This window comes from Kryptolebias marmoratus, linkage group LG14 (genome assembly GCF_001649575.2).
Source record: "Kryptolebias marmoratus isolate JLee-2015 linkage group LG14, ASM164957v2, whole genome shotgun sequence".
In the NCBI taxonomy this organism is placed as follows: Eukaryota; Metazoa; Chordata; class Actinopteri; order Cyprinodontiformes; family Rivulidae; genus Kryptolebias; species Kryptolebias marmoratus.
In genome coordinates this window covers 3647518-3662183 of record NC_051443.1, presented here as the reverse complement: position 1 = coordinate 3662183, position 14666 = coordinate 3647518, and the positions used below count along the sequence as shown (strand labels likewise).

Sequence of the window (14666 nt, the reverse complement as noted above, 5' to 3'; positions counted from 1 at the left end):
GGAGCAGGAGTCAAGGTTAGACGCTGAGGTGGAGAATCTAACCCAGTAGGTTCGATGCTCCAGCAAAGGTCTGATCTCAGCCTGCTGCTTAAATCCTGGATGGTCTCATCAATGGTATATGGAACACCTGTGGAGCAATGATTAGTGGTGCCGCCCAGAAGGCGGAGCCAAACCCAGATCCTCACAGTACTTAAGTACATTCATCAAGTAAATGTACTTTGTTACTGTCCACCAGTGATTAATACACAAAAATCTGGAATCCCCACAGAATAGCTTTACCTCTCAGCTTGTGTTACATAAAGTACTCTAAGTAAAATAAACAAATCTTCCTGTTCTCTGTTTGTTTAACAGAAATTAGTTGGTTACAAATGCATCATGCACACAGCTTCCTATCATTTCAGGACCAAGAATCAGCTCAAGTTTTCACTAAGTTTAAAATACAGTGATCTGTTTTTTCTGTTGATGTTATAGTTTGTAGTTCTTTAGTTTTACATGTCTTTTAGAGGTTAGAAGGCATTGAAATATGGATTCAAAGAAACATATAGATTATTTCTATTGGTTTTACAAAAACTAAGGATCACTTCTAATAAATAATTTAGCAATTTAAGTAAATAAAGGTTTTTAGGCCAGAGTATAGCAATCTTTGCAGTCAAAAGAGCCATTTCTGCCCCTTCATCATCTTCTTCTTTTTTCAGCTGTTCCCTTTTCAGGAGTCATCCTCCTCCATCTAACTCTGTCTTCTGTGTCCTCTGTCCTCACTCCAAGTCCCTTCATGTCCTCTCTAACTGCATCCATATATCTCCACTTTGTCTATTTCCTGGCAACTACATCTCTAATATCCTTCTACTAATATACCCACTGTCCCTCCTCTGCACATGTCCAAACCATCTCAGTCTGGCCTCTCTAATCCGTGTATCATTTGTTCTTTCCATTTTCAATTGACTATCAAAAATCAAATAATGAAAAACTGATTGGTTATTTTGTTTTTTATTAAAACACCAAAAACAAAAAAACGTCTGGTTTTTCATATTTCACTTTTAGGCTAAGATCGAAAACATGAAATCGAAAAACGGGCAGCAGGACAGAATTTGATTTTAATATTTATTTGGTCGGGTTTAGGTGACCCGGAAGTGGCTTTATGTGGCAGGTCAGGTAATGTTGCGGATACTATGGCAGCGCTAGAACCACTGATAGAGGACACGTTTAAGCGGTTTGATCTTCGAAACAATACGTAAGTCTCAATGGCTGATGGGTCTGACTGGATTATCAGGTCCTGACTGATAGATATCGAACAAACATAAATATGTAGACGCCTCATTACGTCCAAGCCGCCATGTTGGACAGATCTCTCCTCTCTCTAAGAGCCAACAGGAGTTACCACAGATCGAGCAGCTATGACCGGATTTTATATCACAAGGGATTAACTTTCACAAGTAAGACTGAACAATAATTTTGGTTATTTGACCATTTATAATATTATGTTATTGTAGCTAATGTTATTTGGCAATCAACAAAATGCTAACAGGAGGAACTAGTCCTCCTCTCTCATTAGCTCTTTCTGGGTTTTTTTTCTTCACATTTTGAAGGTTTCCCAGTAACACAGATTTAAGGAGGCAATGGGAAGCTGCAGTAAGAAGGGAGGGTTTTGTTGCTACAGTTGTCTCAGCTCTGTAGTGAACATTTCAAACCAGAGGACTTTAACAGGACTGTGACCCCATCTGTCTTCAACTTCCCATCTCATCTCCAAAGAGGAGGTGATTGTTTTACTGTACATGTTAACAGAAATGTCTATGATTCATGTGTAAAACTAAAGTTAATATTACACTTTGTTAAACCTGTTTTTACCTATTAGTTCTTTCTGCATGTTTAGGAATTAATGATGTGTTGTGTATTACAATACACTGTGGTATACTGAAACCTTTTCAAGTTGTTTTCAATTAAATTGTTTTTAAGTATTATGTGTCTTATATTTTAGGAACACAGAAACCTGAAGGAAAGCTGTAGAGAGCTTCCAGTCGACCTTTCTCTCCTTGAAAATGAAGCTCAGCTCTCCAGCCCCAGTTAAAGCAGGGCAGTGTGAGACCCATAGGCGTAAATTCTGGGGGGGTTGGGGGGGTCCGGACCCCCCCAATCTTGGGGAAGTGTAGATTTGTCCCCCCCAATAATTCAATAAAGGAAACTGTGTATTTAAACAATATAAATATAAAAAGGCCATTAATCTAAGTAAAAAAGGAATTTTTGCCCCCATCCTCCCCTTTCATTGACTCATTCAGGCAGTTCATGGTTGAGAATGACCCACAGAGATGTTCTGATGGGCCAAATCCAATATCAGGTATTATATTTTATAAGTCCATAAATAAATAAGATTTATTCACGTAAACAGGTGAAAAAAAAAAGGGGGGGGGGGTGTAATGTGTCTGCATACCCCTCAGAAAGTAGGTAGTTGCACCCCTGCATGTCCACTTTGCAAATGAATCATTTGTGTGCAAAGCTGCCGCTGATCCCGTCCTGGATTACAAAGTGGGATGTAAATATAATTTTGAATGTATTGTTTTTTCACTGACTCTGTAGTGCTGATATAAATCTCAGTGGTTCCAGCCCTGAATAAAAGAGGAGGGTTAAATGTAGAGCTGACAATTCCACAACACAAAACTGTCTTTTGGTTCAATTTGATATTCTAACAAATTAATTTATGTAGTGTGGGTTCAGGCAAAGGAATAAAGTTATAAAATTATTTTATAAAATTAATTTGTAGTTCTAAACATATTTTGTGTGTTTTTTACTCATTTTTTGTCTTGCCACCGTTGATATTCCTCACTTATATAGCATTTTTTTAACCTCACCCAGGTTCTGCAAAGTACTTATTAATGCTTCTCCTTTGCCCATTTACACACACTTACACACACACTGCTTTCCAGTATATAATTTACCCTGGATATTCTCACTCACACACCAACAAGTCGCTCTGCTCCCCGACTTTGGAACTCGTTACCACCTCACATTAGAAACATAAAGTCAATCTCACAATACAAATCAGAACTCAAAACACACCTTTTTAGATCTGCTTTTTCCACCTGACACAATTGGTTTGCCTGATTTTATATTGATTTTATACATTGTCTTTTCTTATTTATTTTTATTTACTTTCTTTTTCTTTTCTTTCTTTCATTGTTACATCTTATTTTCTGTTACTGCTGATTTTATTCTTTGTACGGTGTCCTTGAGTGCCAGAAAGGCGCCTTGAAATAAAATGTATTATTATTATTATTATTATTATTATTATTATAAGCGTATTGGGGGAAGTGGGGGGTCTGGGTCAGGGACTCTTCAGCCCACCCTCTGGGATCCTGACCTCCCTATCACTGGGCCAACGGGATTATTGAAGCTAAAATGCTGACAAACCACCAACATCCACCAGCACTATTATTGGTACCGTTGTCACTGAAATTTTATTTCATATTTGCATAAAATCAAGACAAAACTGTGAAAGCTAGCCATTGCTTAAGTGGTTCTGAATTTCATTTCATTTCATTCAAACAGTAAACAAAGAGTAAAATTACAAATTGATCTTTTCAGCTTATGTGATCATATAAACTTGATTAAGACTTAAACTACAATCATACTATCAGAGAAGAATAAGATGATTTTTAACACCTTGGATTAAAATATTAATAAAAGATTGTTTCGAGGCTGTCTTCATTGTTTTCTAAAGAACCAACTGGGTTTGGTTTGGGATTGTTGTCATTTATATCTCCAGTCTCTATGCCCTGCTTAACCTGCTTCATCCAAACAAACACAACCAATAACAATGTCCACTGTATTGAAAATACAATTTATTACACTGAGTAATAAATACATACAAAGATGCAAGTAACAGCATTTTCTTTTTTCTTTTTCTTTTTAAATTTCAATACCAAAACCAACGTCATCACAGATGAGCGGATGCATTTGGCACACCTGTCCCTTCCTCATTCAATCAAGTGTTATACAGGTCTGAAAAACAGACCAAATCCCATCAAAAAAAGAAAAGGTTTGTCCAACTACTTCTGTACAAGCCATGCAGTGTCTACAATTAATCCACAACCCAGTTCACATGCAAAAACCAACATGAAGTCAAAACTAAGATCCCAAAAGTGGGGCATAAAAACGCACATCTTCTCGTCTGATTCCCAGTAAGTCACATACGATCAAAGTCCCAAACCTTTAGGAGTCAGTTCTGTTTTCCCCTCTAACTTGTTCTTTCATCCTTGTTTATTTACTTCCTCCTTGCAAAGGAAATGCCATGCAAGTAGTTTTTTTTTTGTTTTGTTTTGTTTTTTTGCCAGAAAATGTAATTCTTGCAGGGAGGAATGTGCGTTTATGGCTAGGATCTCGCATTTCTTTCTGTCTCAGCCAAGCATTCACGCACGAGTCCTCTGGCATGAATTATTCCTAAAAAAAGAAGGAAATACACAGTTACTCATACATTTGTAGTCCTTTAATTCATACTTTTTACCTCATAAGTCATTCAAAAATTACCTCTTTTCAGTCTCTCCATTGCACTCTTGCTTCCTGCATATGTGGGTCTGATTTCCTTTCCGAGCTCTTCGATGATGGCCAACAGCTCTGCATATTTGTTCTGAGGCACCTGACTGCCAGTAGAGCCCTGAGGTCACAGTGAAATGAGACAAATTCAGCAGAACTGGCTCAACGCTGTGTCAGCATTATTATTCTTTTCCTGTTTTTTATTGCAAATGTCTTTTGCAACCTACTAACTACTTTCCATGTATCGCTTTGTCCTCTCAGTTTTTCTGTAGTTGTTGTAGACTTTCTGTTCAACTCTACGGACATATTTGGTTGTCACCTCCTTTGTTGTTTTTGGTATGTCAGGAAGGTCAAGCTGTTGCCTTTCTGATGGAGTGCATCTTCCTATGTTCTTCATGATGTTTCACTCTTTGAAGGAGTGGATTATCTGTACTTGTTGGATATGTATTTAATCCAGTGAAGGTCAGTTCCAGTTGGACCATGCCTCTTCCTCCTGTTGTTCTTGGTAAGTAAAGTCTGCTTTTGGGTGGTGCATCTTTGCCATTGTTAGCATCTTTCTTGTCTTAGTATCTAGTCTCTTGATGTCATTTAGATTCCAGCTGGTGATATTGAAACTATATGTCACTACAGGTATAGCAAAGGTGTTATAGCTTCAAATTTGTTGAGTTTACTTTGTAATACCATTCTTACTCTTCTGTAGTACTCCTTCCTGATCTTTGTTTTTGTCATTGCTGAGTGTTGGATTCTATCACCCTCATTAATATTTGTAGGTGCCTTCTTAGCACTTCTAGTTCCTTGATACTGGTGTTGACCTCTCAGTGTTTGTCAGTGGTCTTAAGTAGCTTACCTTTTCTTGAAGGTAGCTTTGGCACATTTGTTTAGGCTAAACTCCGTGCCAGTGTCATCATGATGGAGAGCAGATATGTTTGTTGATTGTTGTTTTTGGCATAGGTCTTAAGGTCATACTTGTAATAATAATAATAATAATAATTTTATATTTTTGTAGTTACTCTATTGTATGCTATTTTTTGTCATTTTATTGCACGCCACCAAAACGCAAATGCTGAGCAATAATATTTTTGCCCATGTCTGTGTGCATGAGTCTGTTCTCACAAATACCTCATGAACTACTGGATGAATTTTAAATTAACTCTCAGAAAGTAATCATTGGATGTACATCTACAATTAACTTTTGGAGTCAAACCAATTAAAGAAAGCTGCTACAGCCAACTGACCTTAAAAAAAACCCAAAAATGTCTCTAACTCAGTCAGTTTTGCAAATATTGAGCTAAAATTGTATGTGGTAGTAGCTGAGAGTCACTCACAGCACATACTCTGAACACAGATTCCAAGATACTGCAACACCACAGGAGATTATGCATTACAATATTTTCAAGGTTTGGCAAAAATGGCTACAAACTCATTATTTCTCATAAGAAGATGTTTGTCTAAAAGTCTGGTATGAAAGGTGGACTAGACCTTTAATCTATTCTAGTATTGTTTTAGTGCATTTAGTCCATAAATTGGTTGTTGCAACCATTTTTCTACTGAGGGATGAATAAATGAATATTCAAAAGATGTTTTGTAGGTTTTTCTTGTATTTTGCTGAAAAGTGATGAATGATTGAACAAATAAAAACTCTTTTTAGCCACCATATTTACCAATCACAGCAGTCATATAAACCTTGCCTGTGCAAACTGTAATGAATAATACACAGTGTTGTGAAAAAGTAATCACCCCCGACAGATTTCTTCTGGTTTTGCCGTTTTGTCCTACTTAAATGTTTCAGATCAATAAACAAATGTTAATATTAGACAAAGATAAGTTGAGTAAATACAAAATACAGTTTTTTAATGATGAGTTCATTTATTAGGGGCAAAAAGCTAGCAACCCTGTAAATGCCCCCCTTGTTAAATCATAAATTAACAGATTTTTGTTTTCCTTTTTGGAAAGCTGAGTTCAGTTTCACTGCCACATCCAGACCAAATCAGAAATCAGTTAAATAAGCCGTTATCCACACATGGAGAGTGGTGGATGGTTCACAGTGGCGAACCTTCCCTGGCGTGGCTGGCCGACCAAAATGACTCCACGGGATGCAGATGGAGCATCATACTGACAGATATGGTAGTGTGATGGTCTGGGGCTGCAGTGCTCCTTCAGGACCTGGATGACTTCCTGTACAAATTCTGCTCTCAACCAGAAAAACAATCTGTCTGTCTGTCAGTTTGGAACCTTAACTCAAGCTGACTTGGGTTCTGCAGCAGGACAAGGATCTGAAGCACAGCAGCAACATCCCTTTACAGCAAGGCCCACGGGCCAGATCCAGCCCTCGGTAACATTTTATCTGGCCTCCAAGATAACATTTAAAGTTCATTAGATCTGGCCTCCTAGTTTGTGACAAATTGAGTTTCTATTGCTTTAAAAAAATGAGCCTATTTAGTGAAGTCTTTTCTTGACAGTTACTTTGAAGCCAAAAACAATAAGTTTCAATTTCTCAGGAATCCTTCATTTTGACATGGAAAAAGCAACAGAGAACATGAAATGGGATATTGTTGATGAACTTGTAGCTGTCTGTCAGGCCTGTTCTCTGTTTGTTTTTAATCAGCTGGCATGATGTTTCTGCTCGTGTGGTTTATCACTGCTGCGCCCTTTTAGACATCCAACCTAAACACAAGTCTTTTTTGAGGTGGAAATTAAAGAACAATGCCTTTAACTGACCTCCTTTCTTTACAGGTAAACCGGCTTCGCTGCATCACACACCCTTCTGTATTCTGCGTCCGTGGAGATGAGGAAACTGTGGTGATGTTTTGGTCAGAATTAAGGCTCCTCAGACGCCATCTGGAGGGGGTCCTAGATCTTTTGGGAGTTTTTCTTCAATATTCTGGATCCTGCCTGTGTTTCGTGGAACAGCGGTGGACTAAATCCACCTGCCAGAGGCAACCACACCTCTCTGCAGGTGTCAGCTCATCGACCTCCGACCAGTGAGTCGGGCATCTTCTGCAGCCAAGGAGAACTCGCCTCTTATGATAAGATCTCTAGCTAACAAGACTCTTATTTTGAATGAGTTTTTTTACTTCTCAAGAGATGGATTTTATGTTCCTGTCTGAGACTGTCTGAGGCTTCAAGCTGATGATTTCACTCTGTTTTTGGAACTTCTCCCTCCAGGCTGCGGTTTCTTCAGCACTCCCTGGACATCAGTTAAAGTGTTTAGATCCTCTGTTTCTTGTCAGCAGCTCCTGGCGGGCAGCTTTTCAAGCTTTAAAGTCCAAATGATGGAAATAAAATGTGACTCTCCAGTGCTATGTGCAGTGATCTACCAACTGCCTAAATGACTACTACTACTGTCTGTGACTGTTTTAGATTATGATTGTATTTTAATTGTTGGTAATTTTAATATACCTGTCTGCTGTGAAACCAAGCCACTAAGTTTTTAAACTTGCTCGGTTCTTTTAACTTCCCTCAGCTCCCAGTCCCACTCATGATAAAGGACACACCTTGGACTTTGTTTGGACTCTTGGTTTATATGGAGATGTCAAAGATGTCATGTGTCTCTGGTATCTCTGATCGTCTGCCTGTTTTATTTGAATTTATTCTCGTGGCCCAACACTCCTGTCGCCTGCTCAACACACAGTTTTCAGCTGCTTTTACAGACTGACTTTCCCTTCTTGGAGTGTCACAAGGAAGAAGATGTTGATCAGCTCCTGGATGATTTGAACTTTGGCTGTTCAAGGATTTTGGATAATATTGCTCCTTTTAAAACTAAACGCTGCAAAGCATCCATGAAGCTCAAACACCAGCCAGAGGTTTTGCAATATTATACATCACTAAGTTTCTGCTGCTGAAGATGGGTCTGAGAGGTGTTATTTCTTTGTGTATTTTGGGAAGACCATACAGACAGGGAGTGGCTTCACTTGGGTTTAATCTGTAGTACAATGATTGACTGATTGTTTTGTCCTTTTCTAGTTTTTGCAGATAATCTTTTTGTAGGTGCTGGTTGGGTCCCTCTTCAGGACCTCATAGGTGGTGCTGTTGCTCAGTAATGTTGTCATGTTTTCCAGGTAATCCGAAGTGTTGAAGACTACTGTGCATCTTCCTTTGTCAGCTGGCAGAGTGGTGATGTTAGAGCTTTAAAAGCTTAAACTTCACTCTCTCCTTTTTGAATTGAGAACGCTCCTTGGATGAGAAGTGAAACGTCTTCAGCTACTTCAGTTTTTTTGGTTTCATTTGGTTTAAAAGTTCCTTTTGACTGAGTTACTATGTACTTAGGTGATGTCAATTTAAAAAACTAGAATAGATTAAAACATATAACTAATGAACTATTAATGTGCTTCTGGCAGCAAGTAAAAAAGTCACCATGAGGAGATGGTTAGATTCAAAACCACCTACCATTAATGAATGCATTGAAATTGTCCGTGATATCTAAATAATAGAGAAGATCACTGTTTTAGGTCAGGTCAAAACAGAGTATGTACAACCCAGGGGGACTGATTTGATGGGAATCAGATCTACCTTAAAATCAACTCTCATCTGTATTTTTAAAATATTTTTTGTCATTACCATTTGTACTGTGATATAAGCCCCCCCCCCCAAGGTTCTTCTGTTAAATGAATAGTTGAAAAATCAGAGAAAGGGGCAACAAGAATGTGGCCATTCAGACTTTTTACATTTGGTAATAACTAGATAAACTTTTGTTATCATGTGGAAACTCTGAAATGTTTTTAATTGTCTTGATCTGCTTTTCTTGATTAAAGAAAAATAAATAAATAAAAACTGCATTTTGTATTTACTCAGTTTATCTTTGTCTGATATTAATATTTGCTTGAAGATCTGAATTGTGCAAGTGTGACAAAAAAGCAAAAACAGAAAAAATCTTTAAGAGGACAAACTTATTCACTACACTGTATATATTTAACCCATTTCATGAAGAAATCAACCAGTGTTTTGTTTTTTACCTGTGAGAAACCCAGAGATGGCGGTCCATATTCACTCAGGATGGGCCTGTAGGACTGCAGCGTGGCCAGGTTAGCTGCTGAGGGGGACGGGAGGTTTCCAACTGTTGGCACAACAAGATGCATGTCAGAACGTATTCCTGCAGAAATATCCAGATTTACCATTCCGTTTTCCTCAGTTACTAAAACCAGTACTATTTTGCTACTGTTTCTGTTTTATAACCCGTTTAGTCAGTTTCATTTATTTACCACTTTGCAAACAACAAAATCCTGGACAGCAAAAAATGTATAAAACAACTAAAGGCCTAGCATTCCTTGAAAAAGATGAAGTTGTAGCTGTTTTGGTCAAACCTTGTAAAGGACGTTATATCAGTAAAGATAACAAGATGGAGGTGCGTGAACAACACAAGGCCCAACGTCTCTTCTTTTATCTGCCCCTCAATTGACTGTTCATTCAGAACAGCATTGCTTTGACATCTTACAGCAGACAGGAGATCCTGTATTAGTTTTATCGCTGGTCTTTGTCTGAGCAGATGAGGAGTCGAGAACAAGCTGCAAGAATCACCAAACCTGGGCTGTGAGAAAAAAGAAGACTGCCCTGGGCGAGTATGTAGCTTATACAGACTTCTTGTCATGTATATAAGCCTTCACATCACTAACTCGAAGACAGTCCTCCCAAGATATCATCTACATGTTTCCTGCCACACTAGAGGAAACTACATACTGGACCATGTTTATTCCAACACAGACCTAACCCCCACTCCTTGCTCCATGCAAACTGAAAATATAAAACCATAAAAGGGAGAATAAGGAACAAAAAAAATCTAATATAATATTTACAATATGTGTGTACTGTACATTCAAGACTTTGCGAAACTCTAATTGTGAATATGTTCATGATTTGCTGACCATGTGTGTGTTAGTGTGTGTTCGTGTCAGAACAGAAAAGGACTCCAGGTTACTTCAAATCACACAGCCTTAGCAGTCAAAGTCAGGCTGATTAACAAAGAAAAGGACCTCTCTAATCCAGCGTGTATATGTAGGTGGAACTACAAATTTCCAGTTTAACAGTATTAGCCTTCTGGCCAGTTGTGAATGCCATTAAATCCTTTTAGCAGGAGAGAGAGCAAGTGAAGTAGGTTATACTCCGAACAAGGCTGTCAAGGCACCAGGAGAGATCTTCTCTCAGTTACCTTAGACAATATAAGAAGGATTCAGACCAGAACTTCATCACAGAGGAACTGCTCTAAACATGTGAGTACGTTGCTGTGGCCTTTTGGCATCGTTCACACAAAGGGGACAGTGTCAACTACTTTTGCAAGCCTGGTTTTAGTATAATGAAAAGCCTACATTGAATGAACATTCTATGAAACTGTGCCTAGCACAGATGTGTCCCCTTTGACTCTCTTAAAACGGCCCCCAAACATCATCTGAAATCAGCTTTTCCAAGTCTGTTTCCCACACAGTTGACTTTAAATGTTAAAAATGTTTAAACATATAAAAGATATTGCCCCTCTCAGTGAAGGAGAGAAGTTGCAGAAACAAGAGGAGCTGGAAGGAATTCTGGGAATTCTGGGGATGAGCTACAGACACATTGTCAAGCTTCAAGGTATCTGAAAGAAATAACAGAATCAATGACCTCTTCAGGTTTTTCAACCTAACCTAGCTCATAAAGAAAAAGTAAGAATGGAGAAAAAAACTATGATTTTCTGCAAGCGGAGCCCCTACAGAGTGTGTTTTCAGGCCAAAATGACTTAAGGTAACTGCTGGGATGCACATATTTGTCACAACTGATGAGCCAGCAGTTTACTTGTCTTATCCCCTTATTCATGAAATTTGGATCTCAAATTGTGTAAACGTTCAGTGGTGTGCTGTGATAAGATCATTTTTTACTTGCAAAGTCAGTCTTTCTTTGATCTTTCTTTTTGGGAGATGGCTAATTAGCAATTTTTTTTGTATAATTTCACTAGAAACTGTTGGAGTCTCAAGTATCTATGACTTATTTTGGGGTAAAAAGCTGAAAAGTTTAGGAACCATTGATTTTTCCATGATTCAGTCTTAAACAGTGAACCTTTAGCTGGGAGTGGCGACTAATTAAACCCCACAGTGCTGACTGTTTACTGGACTTTTATCAACCCTTTGTTTCTTTACAGCTGCTCTGTAACGTCCGTTATTCATGGAAAGACAGTTTGTGAAAAGATAGATGCTTTCTGGTCCCAGGTGGAGATGGAGCAGGAAGTGATCTGATGATGAGACTGAGACAGAACTATGTTTACTTTCTGTTTAAACTTGAAATGTTTTAATTCAGCAGCTCAGGCAGTAAATTATATTGATATATACTGTTTTTGTTTGAAAAGTTTGTTCTACATCTGCCTTTTCACATTTTGAGCCCCATGCCCCCTGCAGGGCCCTGCTGAAGCAAGAAATCAGGGACAACAGCGTTTTTAAAGGAACCGAGGAGAGCTCAATGGATTTCTATTAGGAAAATATCTGTCTGGTTCTAAAAACCAAAAATCATAGCACCCATCTCCTGATTGAGCTGATAATTTCATATGTAAACAGCTAAAATAACACAAAGTGTGCAGAAGTAGCTAGACTGGAAATGTGAAACAGAAAAAAAAGGAGATAAAAAGTGATTGCTGAAAGATTTTGCTGAAAGCTGCTGAAGAAGCTGAAGGATAAAAGTAGCTAAATATTATCTAAAAGCTAAAAGTAGAAACATGTTAGCTAGAAGCCAGATGTAGCCAAACAACCCTTGCTGAAAGCAGCAGAACAACAGGAGAAATGTTTAGAAATAGGACGAATGGACCAAAAAAATACCTTAAAGTAGCAGAAAAATGCTGAAAGGAGCAGAAATAAATTGAAATTAGCTCAAATAGGCTGGAAAAAAAGCAGAGCCAGAAAAAAAAGCTGGAATGAACAGAAAAAAAATGGGTTTAAAAAGGATAGCAGTCTTAAAGGATGTGAAGACAGCTCCATCCATTTTCAATAAGGAAAAATATCAGAAAAAGCTAAATATTTCAGGAAGTTTTAATTGCTGAAATCCCAAAAGTCCCAGCAGCCATCTTCTGAATGAGCTGGACGTTTTGACATGTGAGCAGCAAAAAAAGAATGAAAATGCTGAAGGAGTTGGCGGACACAACTACAGAAGAAACTATAATAATGTTAATACAAATAAGGAATAAAGAGAAACAAGAAAAGACTAAACGCTGCAGATGATTATCTCCTGGAAGTGAAACCCTCCCTCAGCCAGCGCCGCCGCTTTGTTCGCCTGCAGTACCACCTTCCACCAGCAGAGGTCGTTGAAGAGACACGAAACCTCCGCGGCAGATCAGACGGCGGCTCCGACCGAGGAGCATCATGGAGGAAACGGAACAAGGCTGGCTCAAGAAGACATAAGTGATACATTTTTGTCACCGTGTATCGGCAAGCCCCTCGGCGGGACCGCGGCCCCGGACCACGGAGAACCACATTTTCGGAACCGCCGCCGCCTCGCTTATCATCTCCGCCGTGTTTCTGGGCCGCCTCGACTCCCGGATGGCGCTCTTTTACATTAGTAATAATGGCGGATATGAATTAGCCTAGCTCCCAGGATCTGACCCTATATATATAACTGGACAAAAACTACAGACACGGTCTTTCTCCAGGTATTCTCCGAGACCCCGAATTTAACACTCGGTTTATCCGGCGGATACTTTGATTTTCACCCGCATTTTCTCCTTACCCTGGTTCCCAGAAGTTCCCGGAATGTGCTGATGGACGTTGGGTTTGTAAGACATTCCCAGAGACATTGTAAATTAAAGAAATAAAAATGACCCGAAATTCAGTGAAGCGTCTGTCTCTCACTTTTTGTTTACAACAGCGGCGCCGGCAAATATGGCCGTCACTTTATATTGACACGCACAGTCAAGGCTTCAAAATCACAGAAATCCCCCAAAACACGGCTTTTACACCCGAATCCACGCCGGTTTCAGGACATTTAACAACGTTTATCACAAAGTTCGCTTCGGAAGCACTTAAAGCAGAATAAATTCACCAAGTGTTTAAACTTTAAGTCTGTTTTAGACTAATTAAATTGAACAATTTATGGCACATTAAAAGAGCAGAACACGCAGCTTTAGCTGAATAGGTCGAACTTTAAATTCACTCAGATAAGTCGGTTTAATAAAAAGTCTTTTGTTCGGTTAAATTAATAAAAAGTTAAAGTAGTTTTGTACCTGATTTGGTTTGTGAAGCTTCCATCCTTTAATATGGTGTTTCTTTCGAAGCCCAAATAAAAGCAGACATGTGCTCCTCTTCTGTTCAAACAGGAGTCTTTTCAGGACTTCAGATTTCCCATCAGGCCCTGTGGGGCCACATGGTGGGCTGGGGGTCCCCGGAGTCCGGACCCGGACCCCCAGCAGGACAGGCATTCATCATGTGGCACTACCTAACCTGTTCAAGTCGAATATGCTTCAGAACAAGAATAATTTACATCATTCTTCTCTGGAAAATATAAAAAAAAAAAGAATAAGAAGCTCACTCATTTGTTGTACTCAACTTTCACTGAATTTTTAATTTAGCACGTCATTTACAAACTGCTGTCAGTTTGCTGGGAAGGAAAATGAGTCATTTAATTAATTTGTCTTTTTTTTTTTAAATGTTAGCACCTGCTGAAAAGGTTAAGATGGGCAATAATGTTAGTCTGTTAGCAGAATATCTCCTGAAGCGCTGGATGAATCTTAATGAAACGTTCAGGAGATAATCATTGGATGGATGTCTACGGCGTGGTAACTTTTGGAGTCAACCTGATTCAGGACGGCCACTACAGTCACCTACCATAAAAAGAGAAATAAAAACACCCACCAAAGACTGGCTATAATGCAGTCAGTCTCTCAGATACTGAGCTAAGATTTGGTGTGGTCGTAGCTGAGAATTATTCAGTGCGACGCACAAGATTACACATTATATTGTAGGCTGGACTAAAATGGCTGCAACTCCAGTTCTCTGCAGTTTCATCTTAGTTTGAAACTCTGCCATGAAAGGCAGGGGGCATATATGTTTATTTTTCCTCCCAAAGAATGCTACAACTAGTCATTAAACATAAAATTTTATATTTTAAACTCTCCACCATCCTGCAATTTAGAACAGTAAACACAGTAAACAACAGTAACATTTTTAAGGCCGGACCCTTACTTAAATGAGTTTTTGTTT

At 38.8% G+C, this 14666-nt stretch overlaps 1 protein-coding gene across 2 annotated transcripts; it reads right to left on the bottom strand.

Moving 5' to 3' along the window:
- Positions 1-3813: 3813 nt before the first annotated feature.
- On the bottom strand, positions 3814-13848 carry LOC108248167 (cyclin-dependent kinase 2-associated protein 1). 2 transcript variants are annotated; one of them, XM_017436749.3, is made up of 4 exons: positions 13691-13848; positions 9477-9577; positions 4519-4645; positions 3814-4431 (listed from the first exon to the last, which is right to left on the bottom strand). In XM_017436749.3, exons 1-4 carry the CDS (start codon positions 13713-13715, stop codon positions 4364-4366), a joined length of 321 nt encoding a protein of 106 aa, XP_017292238.1. In that variant the 5' UTR covers positions 13716-13848; the 3' UTR covers positions 3814-4363. The 2 variants fall into 2 exon arrangements, with proteins under 2 accessions (XP_017292238.1, XP_017292237.1); XM_017436748.3 differs by lacking the exon at positions 13691-13848 and adding an exon at positions 13198-13350.
- Positions 13849-14666: the final 818 nt, after the last annotated feature.

What these genes read in the sequence shown, in the direction of transcription:
- LOC108248167 (XM_017436748.3), bottom strand. Translation starts at nt 13,264, where the DNA reads ATGTCTCTGGGAATGTCTTACAAACCCAACGTCCATCAGCACATTCCG. An exon ending in CATCTCTGGGTTTCTCACAG is followed by an intron (nt 4,646 to 9,476) that starts GTAAAAAACAAA and finishes CTGTGACCTCAG; the next exon opens with GGCTCTACTGGCAGTCAGGT. An exon ending in AATGGAGAGACTGAAAAGAG is followed by an intron (nt 4,432 to 4,518) that starts GTAATTTTTGAA and finishes TTCTTTTTTTAG; the next exon opens with GAATAATTCATGCCAGAGGA.